Genomic DNA, 14,510 nt, shown 5'->3' with positions numbered 1-14,510 from the left:
ATCAGAGAGCGACAGAAGTTCAGCACTGGTGTCAAGCACTGAGCCTGTTTGATGTCGCTACGATGCTCCTGGGTCACAGTTAAAACATCTCACACTGCGACGCTGCAGTACAGGCGGTTTCCATTATCGGTAACGTGTCTTCTGGAGGTAGGCAAGGACACAGCCGTACCTCCGTGACTGCGACTCCTCACAGGTCCCTATCATGCCCAGTAGGTTGATCGCAGCTTCAGACCCCATGGACATCATTAACTCCTCGTTACTCTTGCAGACTCACATCCGAACACAGGCTCCGTGCAAGGCACCAGCTACTTCCCCACAGCTCCTCCCTGCCCCGGGCACCCAGGGGAGAGCCGGCAGGACCCTGGTCCAGCCGGGAACTCCAGGACCAGCGGGAGGAGGTGGAGGCTGTGATAAACTGTGAACTGTTTTGTTCATCAAAGTCTTGTGATAGGTGTTGGCAAGGAATTAGTTAAACTGCAGAGTAGCATAGTGTCCTCTGAGCTGGCTGCAATCTATCTTGAATCTTGTATAACTATGTTTGCTGAAGTTCGCTAAAGTTTTCTTAGAGCATTAAAGTTTGAATGGTAATGTTAAAGCGTAAAGGAGCTGTGTAATAAAATGGAACGGCGTGATAAGAAATCGTTGTTTAACACCTTGAGTACCCCTGGACATGTCTGGGAACAAGACAGAACCTGCCTGGCAACAAGACTGAACCTGCCTGGCAGCAAGACAGGACCTGAGGTGGAGGGAGCGGAGTAGATTGCAATCGGAAGATTCGAAAGAAAACGCGAGTGAAACGGACTATGATTGGAGAAACTGACAACCGACAAAGAGACGAAAAGTATAAAGAGAGGACTGAAAGACTGTTAAGGGGCCGGCTGTTGGTGGAGCAGGAGACTCCCCGGCCGCCCAGCGCTGTTTTGCTTACTGGTCACTTGCTTTAATAAAAAAGAAAATTTTTAATTGACTAGTCTCTGTCACTCAATTGGACAGGTAAATTATAACAATTTTGGTGCCGTGGCTCGGATAAAGGCAATCTGGCCTGAGGTCCTTGGCAGGAGAGGCGCCCCGCTGAATAAGTGGCCCTTGTCAGGGTGCTTCTGCGCCAAATCCTTTACCGACGAACCTCAAATTTGACAAGTAAGCAAATAAAACCAGTAACCCCATAATATTTGTGCACGAAGACCGAACGAAGACGCAGGACGCGTGAGTATAGGCCAGTTAGCCGTTCGGTTGGGGTTGGGTATCCCGAAGCGTGCTTATGTGAGACGTCCACCGGACTCAGTAGTCCACCGGGCGAAGTGAGTGCGGACCCTCAGTAGTGCGGTTCCCAAACCCCGCGAGGGGCTGGGCCACGAACCAGGGGAAGCGAGTGTGTGAGTGAAAGAAGGCGCTTCGGAAGATGGGACAGAGGAAAAGCAAGCCCTCTGATCCCATGGGTGGTTCTGGGGTTCAGATTAGGCTCCCACAGATACCACCGGATAGTCCGTTAGGTTCAATGATTAAAAATTGGGATGATCACCCCTCTAGGCGGGGTAAGGATAAAGTAAAAATGATCCACTATTGCATGGAAGTTTAGGGTGGTAAACAAATTAGAGAGGACCATCTATATTGGCCTGTATTTGGGTCCTTTGAAGATTGGATTTGCCAGGCCCTAAACATCTATGTACACTCAAAGGAACCTTTTAGTTTGGAAGAAAGTGAATATGCCCATTTATGGATTAGGTCAGAGACCTATATCCTTTAAATAAAAAGAAGGAAGGGGACAGAAGAAAGAAACCGAGGGACGAGGAAGGGGTTCCTACCTCACCTCCCCCTTATATTCCACCACCCTCTCCTCCGCAGCCTTCGGCACCCCCCCCCCCCATCGGTGACGCCAGGGTATGAGAATGACTCAGCTCCAAGTTCCCCTGAGGAAAATAGGGTAGTAACCCGTAGCCAAACTAGACGGAGAAAGGAACAGGCAGAGTTATACCCCCTTAGAGAAATTGCGATGGGGGGACCTCAACCTGGCGTGGGGTATGTATCCGTCCCAATTAACTCAGGGGATGTGAGAGAATTTAAAAAAGAAATGGGGAGTTTGTTGGAAGACCCCTTAGGGGTCTCGGAAAGATTAGACCAGTTCCTAGGTCCTAATATATATACCTGGGATGAGCTACAAGCGATTTTGAATATTTTATTTACGTCTGAAGAGAGAGATATGATCAGACGAGCTGGAATGAGGATATGGGCCCATCAACATCAAGGAGGTCCAGCAGCAGATATAAAGTGGCCAACCCAAAAACCTAATTGGAATAATCAGAACGAAGTTGATAGAGGCCACATGTCTGATTTACGGATAATAATTATACAGGGAATTAAAGAAGCTGTTCCTCGAGGACAGAACATTAACAAAGCATTTAAGGAACAGCAAAAGAAAGATGAAACCCCTACAGAATGGTTAGAAAGACTAAGGAAGAGTTTGCAGTTGTGCTCCGGGTTGGATCCAGCCACTGATTTGGGGCAGGTGTTGCTAGGAGCTCAGTTTGTGGCTGGATCATGGGTCGAGATCCGGAGAAAATTGGAGGAGATGGAGGACTGGCAGCAAAGGGGATTGAAACCTGAAAGTCAAAGGTTAATTGAAAAAGGAATATTAGAACCTTGCATGTTCCCTTTTAATACCCCCATCTCACCTGTAAAGAAACCTGATGGAACATACAGATTAGTGCATGATTTGCGAGAAGTTAATAAACGAACGGTGACCAGATTCCCTGTAGTGGCAAACCCTCATACACTTTTGAGCCAGTTGGGCCCCGATGATCAATGGTATAGTGTAATAGATTTAAAGGATGCCTTCTGAGCATGCCCTTTAAAGAAAGATTGCAGGGATTATTTTGCCTTTGAATGGGAAGACCCGGACACTCACAGAAAACAACAATTACGGTGGTTCATCTGGGGGGGGCATCAGCGGGGATTGACTCCGCTGACAAGGGGGAACAATTTAGCAGATCAAGAAGCAAAAAGAGCTGCTCTGATGGTTTTTAAGGAAAAGAAAGATAAAAACCACGGGAATGAAACCCGTCCAAGGTGTATCAATTGCGGGGATGATTTGCTCGAGCTTCCCTGCTATGATTGTTGGAAGGATTTTGGGAGCGATGCACTCCATTGTAGCTGTGATAATCCCAAGTATAAGTCTGGTTGTGTGCATGGAGAAAAGTTTTACCTGTACAGCTTTACTGTACAGGAAAAAGACAAGTTAACTCAGATGGGAGAGCTCTGGAGATCCAGAATCTCTAAAATTAAAGCTGTGAAAAAGAGCTAATGAACTGGATTGAAACTAACACTATATTCTGCCCTAGAGAGGATTGTATTTGTCATCCTTTTGTTTGTATAGAATGCAATTTATGTAAAGAGAATTGGTGGGATCATTGTAGCGAGGATTTTCTCTTATGGGATCACTGCGAACAGTGTTCTAAAAAGGGAAGAAAAGCAACTCAACAAGCTTTAAGGCTGTTGGTGGCCACTGGACGAATAATTAAGGGGACCCAAGCCTGGTGGGAAATTTCGGCACTCAGTATTAACCCAGAAAAGGGGTGTACGCACCCAAACGAACCTCGAGAATATTACCACCCAGAGATTGTACAAGTAATTTGTAGAACTACAGTGCCTAACACTCCTTGCATACAACCTCAAATTGAAGCAAAAATTGGGAGGCCTATAAAAAGCGAAAAGAGAAACAAGAGCATTCTCCTGAAGAATACGTTTGCTGCCGAGAAGACGGTACACCTCGCTGCGCTAGGCAAAAGTGTAGGCAAAGGAGGCAGAGATGTAAAGAAGTGGAGGCTGTAAAAGAGACGCTCAAGGGGGATGTATAACAATGATCAACATAACTCACCCCCGAGGCCTCAGACCTTTTTGCTTGAGGAAAAAGGAAAAGGCACAAGGGACGCAATCAAATTCTACAGGCTAAAAAAAAAGGAAGTTTCGATTAGAAATAAGAACCCACCAGTTTCGATTACAAATAAGAACCCACCAGTTCTCCTTAGCATGGGGTACTTGTTTGCTTTAATCTGTGTAAACTTAATACAAGCGGAGGATAACCCCCACCAACCTTTTAAATGGACGCTGTATATTCAATAGAGTAGTTACAATTGTAAAAAACAGATTAGAAGCCGCTCATTTGATGATTGTAAAAGCCAAGTACGAACCTTTGGGAGGAATACCGGAGGTGGAAGAGACCTTCATTTTAAGCCAGCAGGAGCTTAAGCGATTTGATGAACAAAATGGTGAGAAGAAAAAGGGGGGATTGTGATAAACTGTGAACTGTTTTGTTCATCAAAGTCTTGTGATAGGTGTTGGCAAGGAATTAGTTAAACTGCAGAGTGGCATAGTGTCCTCCGAGCTGGCTGCAATCTATCTTGAATCTTGTATAACTATGTTTGCTGAAGTTCGCTAAAGTTTTCTTAGAGCATTAAAGTTTGAATGGTCATGTTAAAGCGTAAAGGAGCTGTGTAGTAAAATGGAACGGCGTGATAAGAAATCGTTGTTTAACACCTTGAGTACCCCTGGACATGTCTGGGAACAAGACTGAACCTGCCTGGCAGCAAGACAGGACCGGAGGTGGAGGGGGCGGAGTGGGTTGCAATTGGAAGATTCGGGGGAAGGCGCGAGTGAAACGGATCATGATTGGAGGAACTGACGGCCGACAGGGAGACGAGAAGTATAAAGAGAGGACTGAAAGACTGTTAAGGTGCCGACCGTTGGTGGAGCAGGAGACTCCCCGGCCGCCCAGCGCTGTTTTGCTTTACTGGTCGCTTGCTTTAAGAAAATTTTTAATTGACTAGCCTCTGTCACTCAATTGGACAGGTAAATTATAACAGAGGCTGCCGTGGTTTCACCTGTTTGCACAGGTGAGAGGCTTCGGGGTCTGGAGAAGGGGGCAGGCGGGGTTGCTGCGACTGGGGGAAGAGCCAGGCCAGGAGGAAAGCAAGTAGGAGCGGTGCTGTGGAGCGTGTGTTTGCCAGGATGGTCCCTTGCTGTAAGGCCAAGGGTGAGGAGTGGTGGGGAACCGGGAAATGCTCCCCAGGGAGCCGCGCTGTTGTGCCCCCACCCCCTTTCCCAGCTGGAGCCCCGGACCCGTGAGGTGTTGAGGGAAGACAAAGATGGCGGCACTCCCCCCCCCCTTCCCCCCCGCCTCCCTCGGACCGTGGCGGCTCCGGGCCGGCGGAGCGGGAGGAGGCGGAGGCCCGGGGCGCCCCGGGGAGGCGGGGAGCGGGGCGGTGCAGCCGGCGTCCTCCTGCCCGCGGCCTTGCTCTGCCGTCCCGGCCAGACAGAGCGGTAGGGGGGGGCCGGGGCGCAGCGTGCGGTTGGCGCGGGGAGCGGGGCCAGAGCGGCCGCCAGCAGCCGCGACGCTCCGGGGGCCGCCGTCGGCGCCGGACAGGGGTCGGTCCCGGGGCAGCCCTTCCCCGGGGCCAGCTGGCCCAGGGCGCCCTGAGGCGAAGGCCCGGGTGTAGCGGCCCTTCCCCCCGGAGGGGGACCCCAGGGCCGGAGCCCCGCTGGGCCCAGGCAGGGCGGGCCGGGGAGGGCAATCAGGCATTGCCAGGAGCCCAAGTCGTCAGGCAGGTCTGTGAGGAAGGGGCAGGTCCATGGTCACGCCAGGAAGTCAGCCCACGGTTGTCGGGATGGGGTCCGGTGAGGGCAGCCGGGGTCAGGCACAGCCCCGCGATCAGCAGGCAGGGGCCTGGTCCCTGGCGCTAGGGCACGGCAGCTGGAGACCGCTCCTGTGGCACTGCTGGGGCTGGTCCTGGGCTGAGCTGAAACAGGCTCATGGGCAGGAGGGAAAAGTGTAGGGGAGGCCCCAGGTGTGGCTGATTGGGACCATTGGGGCCTTTAAGTGCTCTCAGGCCCCTGACAGCAGCCTCCCCTCTCAGCCCGCCCCCTCTGTCCTCACACCTTACAGAGGTATGGGCTCAGGAGGGACTTGGTGTAGAGTGGTTGAATTGCTGTGGGGTCTCAGGGGGCTATTTAAGGGAGCAGAGACCTGAGACAAGTCACTGGGAAGGGGATATGGCAGGAGAGACTTGGGGATAGGCAGGCTGCACATGAGGGGCCCCAGGGGTCAGGAGGGCTTGGGGGTAAACAGGAGATATTCAGACCACCCCTGGAAGATCCCCAGAGGCTGGGTAGTACTGGGGGGTTCACTCAGGAGCCTGGGGTTGAGTAAGGGTCCGATGTAGCTCAGTGATTGCCACGTGGATCGGCAGTGATGAGACAGGTTTGAGGTCCAGCAGGTGCCTGGCAGGTTGTGGAGCCGTATCCCATAGAGGGTCCCTGGCCCTGAGGGGTGCACGGGAGGGTGGCAGCAGTGGCCTGCCATGCGGCTTGTAGCCAGCTGCTCTCTCGAAGGTGCCGACTGGTGGTGTGAAAGAGGGGAAGCACCAAGGTGAAAGAGGAGAAGGTGGTAACAGTCTAGGACTGGAGGCAGCATCCTTATTTCCGCAATTGTCTTTTTGGTCCAGGATAGGTGCCTCGCTGCCTGCAGGTGACTGCAGCTAGCTGGGGGGGAATTCTGCGTGGTTCCCTCTTGCCAGATCTCCTGCGCCTTCTGGTCAGGTTGCAGCTGCTGCAGAGACAGAGATAGGAGGTTTTCTCCTCCTGCATAGGGAAAGCTTCTTTCTTCCTAGGAGCATCGCTAGTACGTGCTGGGAGGAGGATTCCCCAAACAGGCAGGCAGGGACGGCAGCTTGGGATGTTGAATGGGGAGCTGTAAATCAGCAAGCTGCTAATTAAGACCACAGGAGGCTGCTGAGTTACCAAAGACCTGTATTACTCTTTTTCAGAGCTCTGGGCCATTAACAAGATCCCTGGGACCTACTCCGAGCACGTGGCTCTCCAGGGACATCGCTTGCGAGCACTCTATTTTGGGCATGTTCTCAGAGTTGAAGTTCCCTGTGCCCTGGGGCCACGTGGCAGCCAAGGCCTGGGGACCCTCGGAGGGACACCCCGTGCTGTGCTTGCACGGCTGGCTGGACAACGCCAACACCTTTGACAAACTCCTTCCACTGCTCCCCAGAGGTAGGTCTGGCTCATCAGGATGGTTCTTGTTTTGTGGCAGGGCTGCACATCTGATACTCTCTCCCTTTCAGATTGCTATTATGTGGCAATGGATTTTTCTGGCCACGGCTTGTCATCCCACCGACCTGCAGGCTCCCCCTACCATTTTCTGGATTACGTGAGCGATGTGCGCCGGGTGGCAGCAGGTGGGTAGTTGAAGGGACCCTTGAGGGGATGTTTGTGCAGGGGGTGCTATATTGCTCCTGCTCCTTAGAACAAGCAGGCAGCATTTACTGCCAGGAGAGGGGTCAGTTCCCTCTGCTTCTCCCCAGCCTGATGTTAGCCAGTGCTTTGTGACCACAGACTGAATAAGCATCCCTCTTTCTCGCTATTTTGTGAGAGGAGGAAACAGTAAGCCCTGGGAAGGAAGTGTTTCTATACTAAAAAGCAGTAGTGGTGAAGTGGTGGATGCAACTAACTAAGAGTTTTGCCAGAGTGACTTTTTGTAAGCAGCCAGTGACCTCTAACCAGTGTTAGGTGTAAGTTGGAGACTCTTCTGGTTCTCCCTGACGGCAGCTTGCTGCTTGCTTTAGTATCATACAAAGAAATCTGAAAGCCAAGGTGTCTTGGGGTCCTAATAACTCCTAACTGCCCGTCTGTGTGCTGATCCTGTGGGAGGTTGTGGCATGTGCAGTTTGGCATCCCTCATTCAGTATACAGAGAGCCTCTAGAAGTTCTTTGACGTGCCAGAGGGTAAAACACATCTTTCAGTAAGGTATATTTCAGATGGGCAGCACTGATGAAGCAGTATTTTCCCATAAGCCGCTCAGAGTGCCCCAAAAATGGACTGAAGAGCCTGGTGTGCTAAACAGTGCAGAGAGCTTTCACTTGGAATGATCATACTTTCCTCAAAGCAGCGGACCTGGCTCTGTGTCCTCACATCTCTTGCGGAAGGCCCTGCAGCAGGATGCTCTGTCAAGGTCTCTCTTCCAGCAGATGCTGCCCAGTTAGACTTCTTCGCTTCTTGCCAGTCTTGTGTCTGGCAATGAATGGGAATTTGCTGTGGTTTGTTCGCCATACAGAGCGAGCTTAAGAGCTGCGTGACTTAACTACCAAGGAAATGAGGTGGTGGATGCTCTTTTTCTTTAAAACTGGCCTACTTAGTCACCTCATTTCTGGATTAGGAAGCAAATTAAGCAGTGCAAAAGCCCTTCTGGGAGAAGGAGCCTGTGTTGGTGGAGAAGCAGCAAGATGCTGCTGCTCTGGTTTCTAATGCAGCACTGTCTGTTTTTGTCTGTTGCCACTTAGCCTTGCAGTGGAGACGGTTCACCCTGATGGGTCACAGTATGGGTAAGTGGCTCTTGTCCTTGTAAGCTGTGAGATTCGTGGAAATAGGAGTAGATAATTAACTTACAAGACATGCTGCTAGGAGCTGGGTTGGAATATTTATTATATTGTGTCAAGTACTACGTTCCTGCTTGAGTGATTGAAAAATCTGTGCCCTTGTTTGAAATGCCTCTGTTTTCAAGACCCTGTAGTACAAACAGTGATAACTCTTGCTGTGGGCCTTTCCCCCACCCCCAGGAGGGAACAGTGATGGGCAAAGAGGGGTGGTCTGTGGCAGAAGAATTCCCAGCAGGCCTTCCTGCCGGGTCCCCACAAGGCCACAAAGCCTGGGGACAGCAGGGCCCTTCTTGGTGGGTCATGGAGCTTGCTGAGGGGAACCGGGCTCCAGGCTCTATCCCTTTATGCTTGGGACATGATTGGATTTTGCCACGATTTGGCTTTTGCTCCCCAGGGCTGCTCTGGCCACAGCGCACAGTACCTGCACACCATACTGTTTTAACTAGCAACTCCTCCTTGGCCTTTGCTGTCTGAAAGGGAGGTGGGGACGGCGTGGGATGGGGAGTCCAGCTGGCCAATAGCCTTGCTCTCTGCCTGCATCCTGCCTGCTGGGAGAGCTTTACTCTGTAGCTGGGGCTCTGTCCCTTGGTACAACATGGATTTGTGCTTCTAAGGCAGCTCCTGCTGCGGGGAAGGGGAGTTTCAGTTACTGGGGGGTGTCCAGTGCATAACTGAGCACACTTCTTTCCTTTGCAGGTGGGTCTGTGGCAGGAATGGTGAGTAAAGCATCTTTTCTTCATAGGGTTTGTGATTTCTGCAGCTGGAACAACAAATGGGAGAGGAATGAAGGGACAGACTGTGTGGGACTTGGATCTCAGGGGAAGAGAGGCCCTTCCCTGACCCCTTCTCCAGTGCAGCAGGACGAAGACATCATAAATGCTCAGCTTTTCTCTTTCTCTCATATTGTTTCATCTCTCCTCAGTTCTGTTTCCTTTATCCTGAGATGGTGGACAAGCTGATCCTGCTGGAAAATCTTGGCTTTCTGCTAGCTCCAGAGGTTAGATTTCACATGTCCTTCTCCTCCCTTTTTTAAAAAAAAAAAAAGATGGTTTTTTTTCTTTCCCTCGTTTGTTCAGCGAAAGCACTGATGTGACCAGTTCCTGGCAGGTCACGCAAGTCTCAGGGCTCTTCCTTTTGGCAGGCACAGATCTGCTCCTTGTTGCACGGACTGAGGTCCTTGCTTAGGGTGGCCCTTGGGGAACACTTGGTAGTGCTCCACATCCTGCAGTCCCGTAGCACCAAAATTCGCTTGTCTGTGCCATGCCCTTGTACAAAGGGAACTGTCCAAGCAACTGCCAGCCGAGGTTGTCTTTTTGCCAACAGCTTGTTGGGTGACCTGGGTGCAAGATTGGTGAATTTCTTTTTCTGTTCCTGGCAGGACATAAAGCTACATTCCCAACCTGCCATCATCGCTACCAGATCCTGGGGCTTGGTTGGACAGAAGCCCAGGATCAGAGAGACAAAAGATACCAGATTACCCTCATTCTTTCGGACAGTTGTCCTCAACTCAAAAGTGAGGTAGAAGGGGGTAGAAAAGATCGCCGGCGTAAAAAGTTAATAAGTTCTTTACAGCAGCGCTTAGCTTTCTGTTCCTACCTTGCCTTTTAAGTATTGCTGTTCCCTTTTCCCCAGAAATGGGCATTTTTAATCTGATGTCCGTAACTGGTGCCAGTTCTGAGGGATGCTGAAGGGTGAAATGCCCTCTTCTACCCTTTGATAAGGGGTAAAACGATTCAGAAGAGACAGGTTCCTCCTGTTCCCTGCCTCTCTTTGTTTCAGGACACTGAGGCATGGCTGAAATCAAAATGGATGGTGATTGACAGATTACTGAGTCTAGAGGCAAAGCAGCGAACTCCCAAAGCACGGAGCCCCGAAGCAGCATTGCAGAGGTGGGTTCCCATCTGTCCTCTTCGTTTGCTGCCTACCCTCGCCTTGGACAGAGTTACGGCTGCATGAATGGGAAAGGGAAACTGTCCCTGCCCTTCCCCTTTCCAGTCCTCCTCTGGAATCTCAGCAAGACCTTTTGCTTCTGCTGCCAGAAGCTGCTCCTTCTTCCTGCTCTTTTCTGAAGCAGCCTGAGAGGTCGCTGTCACCTTGTCGTGCCATTTTCGCTTCGCTTCCTCCCTTTTCCAGCAGAACAATCTCTCTGCCATGTCTCCCCCAGGCTCTTAGAAGCAAACAGACATCTGACAGCAGAGAGTGGGGCAATCCTACTGCAGCGAGGAGCAACTGAGACACCCGCTGGTAAGGGGCTGCTTGGAGACGGGGCTCGTCACAGTGCTGGGCCAACGCTGGGCGTGGGAAGGGAGCGGTGCCAACAGCCATTGTCTTCCACAGGGTACAGGGTGCCCTAGCTACAAGTTTACGCAGCCTGAATGGGATCAATTAGGTCTGGAGGCAGAGCTTTCCATTCCCAGTAACTGGGATTGGTGCTCAAGTCCTAGAACGGCTAAAGAAAAATCAAAAAAAGGGAAAATTTCAGTTAATCCTATTCCTCTTGTCTCAAAAAGTCTTGGGCAGACCCCAAAGGTGTGCAGAAGGAGAGCAACTGTTGTTCCTGTGAGACACGAAAACCACCTCTTGTTTTTTCATTCCAGGGCTGGTGTATAACAGAGACATGAGAGTCTGAACGGTGAGCATTGCTCTTTTGACATGCCCTCTGCTGCTTCTGAGCCCTGAGCTTACAGAAAACTCAGAGATAGTGGAGCCCGCTCACTGAGCCCAGGCCCTGCCTCCACCCAACTGTTTACTTTCTGCTTCCCTAATTCCCACATTTCTTTTAAATGCTGCTGTTAAAAGAGCCCTTCACTTGATCATTAACTGACTCAGCTTACAGAGTCACTGGAAAATGTTACAGATTTTTTTAGCAGTTCCTCTGCCCCAGGGCCTCCTGGCCACATTTTCCTGCCGTTATAACTCTTCAGGCAGCAGATGGATGAATGCTTTTGGTCAGCTTCTTTGTCAGGTCACCCGTATAAGAAGGGGAGAGAGAGAGTGCAGCAAAGTCCTTATGCTTGATATTCTGAGAGCTTTGTGCCACTTTTGAGCAAGTAGGGCCTCCTCTACCTGCGCTACTGCCAGGCTATGAAAGCCAGAGTATCGTCTGTCTCCTTTTTAGTAAAAGGATTTTTAAAGCTTTTCTCTGCTATGAGATCATTCCCATATGTGCTGCATCCCAGCAGGCAGCGTTGTTGGCAGCCCTGAAAAGCAGCTGGACAGAAGGAGCCTTTGCAGAGCCAGCTACTCTTGCGCGCAGCCTAGCCGCCTGTCATGTCCCAGCACGGCAGCTTTGGGGCCACAGCCACTTCTGCCTTCAGAGCCACTAGCGTGGCAGGGGTCAGGGACACCCTCTGCCCCCAGCTGCTGTCCCTGACCTTTGCCACTTTCTCTATCTTTGCAGCTGCAGCAGAGTCGAGAGTCCTTCACAGTGGAGCAGTGCGTGAAGCTCCTGCAGAAGATTCAGGACCGTGTTCTCATCATTGTGTGAGTGAGGCACAAGCCAAACCAACTCTCGCTGCCTCCCAGCAGCACTGGGTGGAGGGGATGAAGGTTAGAAAGGAGTCCTGTGCTACCCCGCTCCTTTGCAGAGGCCACCCGGACTTTGGGCCAGTTGGCACAGCCTCATGTGTGAGAAGCATTTCCTAGTTCCCCACCACTGCTCTGGGCTGGACAGGCTCCTGGAGCAGGCAGAGAGCAGCTGGCACATCCTCCTCCCACCCTGGCGCTGCATTTTCACCCTGGGCCTCCCTTGTGCAAGGCTGACCGAGGAAATGCCGGACTTGCCCTGTCTTCCCCGTGCTCATACCTTCATGCTGCTGTCCCTGTCCCTTGGCCCTACAAGGGGCCAGCCTGGCAAACACACGACCCTCCACAGCACCAGTCCTACTTGCTTTCCTCCTGGCCTGACTTCCCCCAGTCACAGCAACCCCATCTGCCCCCTTCTCCAGACCCCGAAGCCTCTCGCCTGAGCAAACAGGCGAAACCACAGCAGCCTCCACCTCCTCCAGATGGTCCTGGAGCCCCTGGCCTGACCCAGCTGTTGCAAGCTCTCCCCTGCAGTGTCCAGGGCAGGAAGAAGCTGTGGGAAGGTAGCCAATGGCTTGTGCAGAGCCCCGCAAGCTGTTACGCTGTCTGGGTGGGTAGCTGGCTCTGTCAGTCCTCCTCTGCATTTTTCCCATCTCCTGGGAAGGCAAGATGTGCAGGGCTCTGGCTACCTTGTTAAAAGGCTCTCTAGGAAATGAGAGGAAGTGCTAGAAGTTGAGAAACGAGGTGCAGTTTTGGCTTCCCTGGTCTGTTGAAATTGTAAGAGCTTAAGGATTTTCCTCCTTGTCCAGAAATGCAACACCACGGTGAGGACAAGTTCTCTAGGCCATTCAGAGTACAACCCTTAGAGTCTGGGACGTCACCTTGTCCCACCACCTGCAGCACAGTGGGAGACAGCATGATCTTAACTCTGCAGGAGGTCTAATGCTGGCTTCTCCAGGAGGACTGCCCTGGCACCTCCCTCTCCAAGCAGGGCACACCCTGTTTAAAACAGCAGCATGGAGTGGGGAAAGGAACAGAGGGAGATGTAGAAGCTGGCTGGAAGGAAAAAGTTAAGAGCAGAAAACAGGGTGGGGGCAGGGAATGATGGTACTCAGACCAGTTAAGGAGCCAGCCCTGGGGGGATAATATTTAACCAGTCTCCACTCTGATACTACTAGGCCATCGCCCAAGTTTTTAAACAGATAGTTTGCTAGAAAATAGCTGCTTAGCCAAGCTGTGCGGTGCTCCTCTGACTACCATGTATGACCCTGTAACCCTGCTATTTACAAGCAGCCTGGGAAGACCAGTTGGGTCTGTTGCCGCACAGTCTTGGGGACACTGCTTCTGCCCAGGACAGCAGCAAAGACAAACGGAGGCACGCTAAGTGCTGTACTGAGCCTTGCTGTTGCTTTTCAGAGCACAAGATGGACTCTTGGTACCGCACAAGCTAGACGACAGAAATCACTTTGTGAAAGCCCTACGGGAGGCATTCGAGTCTATCCTCAAAGAGGTGAGAGCAAACTCCATCTTTGCATCTCCACTCTGTGCGCCACCAACCTGGGAGCAGCAGCTCACCTCGGTGGACACCCCCACTAGGTGATTTGTCCTGAACAGCACAGTCCTCACACGGGAGGAAGCCAACTTTGCTCCTGCTGCCGAAGTCCCAAGTCAGTACCGGCCCCTGGACCCAGCTCTTCCCTAGTCCTCCCATCCCTGTCCTGCCTCCCCCCCTCCCCGAGTGCCACACAGCAAGCACAGCTTGCCTGAGGGAACACTTTCCTGGTCTGTATTTTCTTGTGTCCTCTCCCTCCAGCACATCCAGCTAGTGGAGGTGCCTGGAAGTCATTTTGTGCACCTGAACGAGCCCGAGGTGGTGTCTGGGATCATCAGCAACTTCCTGACGGCGCAGAACACCAGAGCCAGGCTCTAGGAAGAAGGATCACTGCTGCAGCGGTCCAGGAGAACAGGGAGCTATAAAGCAGGCTTTGGAGGAATCGTCACTGTGATAAACTGTGAACTGTTTTGTTCATCAAAGTCTTGTGATATGTGTAAGCAAAAAGACCGCAGAGTGGCATAATATCCTCTGAGCTGGCTGCAATCTATCTCGAATCTTGTATAACTATGTTTGCTGAAGTTCGCTAAAGTTTTCTTAGAGCATTAAAGTTTGAATGGTCATGTTAAAGGGTAAAGGAGCTGTGTAGTAAAATGGAACGGCGTGATAAGAAATCGTTGTTTAACACCTTGAGTACCCCTGGACATGTCTGGCAACGAGACAGAACCTGCCTGGCAGCAAGACAGAACCTGAGGTGGAGGGGGCGGAGTGGATTGCAATTGGAAGATTCGGGGGAAGGCGCGAGTGAAACGGATCATGATTGGAGGAACTGACGGCCGACAGGGAGACGAGAAGTATAAAGAGAGGACTGAAAGACTGTTAAGGTGCCGACCGTTGGTAGAGCAGGAGCCTCCCCGGTCGCCCTGCACTGTTTTGCTTACTTGTTGCTTGCTTTAATAAATCAAAAAAAATTCTAATTGACTAGCCTCTGTCACTC

General features: G+C 51.6%; 1 protein-coding gene across 1 annotated transcript; it reads left to right on the top strand.

Moving 5' to 3' along the window:
- Nucleotides 1-5,273: 5,273 nt before the first annotated feature.
- Nucleotides 5,274-14,304, top strand: LOC142083720 (serine hydrolase-like protein). The gene is made up of 11 exons (XM_075153598.1): nucleotides 5,274-5,316; nucleotides 6,819-7,053; nucleotides 7,125-7,238; nucleotides 8,341-8,382; nucleotides 9,133-9,152; nucleotides 9,359-9,433; nucleotides 10,216-10,325; nucleotides 10,601-10,680; nucleotides 11,837-11,919; nucleotides 13,378-13,471; nucleotides 13,775-14,304. The coding sequence occupies exons 2-11, from the start codon at nucleotides 6,906-6,908 to the stop codon at nucleotides 13,936-13,938; spliced, it is 930 nt and encodes a 309-aa protein (XP_075009699.1). The 5' UTR covers nucleotides 5,274-5,316; nucleotides 6,819-6,905; the 3' UTR covers nucleotides 13,939-14,304.
- Nucleotides 14,305-14,510: the final 206 nt, after the last annotated feature.

The sequence above is a fragment of the Calonectris borealis genome, chromosome 1 (assembly GCF_964195595.1).
Source record: "Calonectris borealis chromosome 1, bCalBor7.hap1.2, whole genome shotgun sequence".
NCBI lineage: Eukaryota > Metazoa > Chordata > Aves > Procellariiformes > Procellariidae > Calonectris > Calonectris borealis.
The sequence above is the reverse complement of the archived record's forward strand: the minus strand, read 5'-3'. Positions and strand labels throughout refer to the sequence as shown.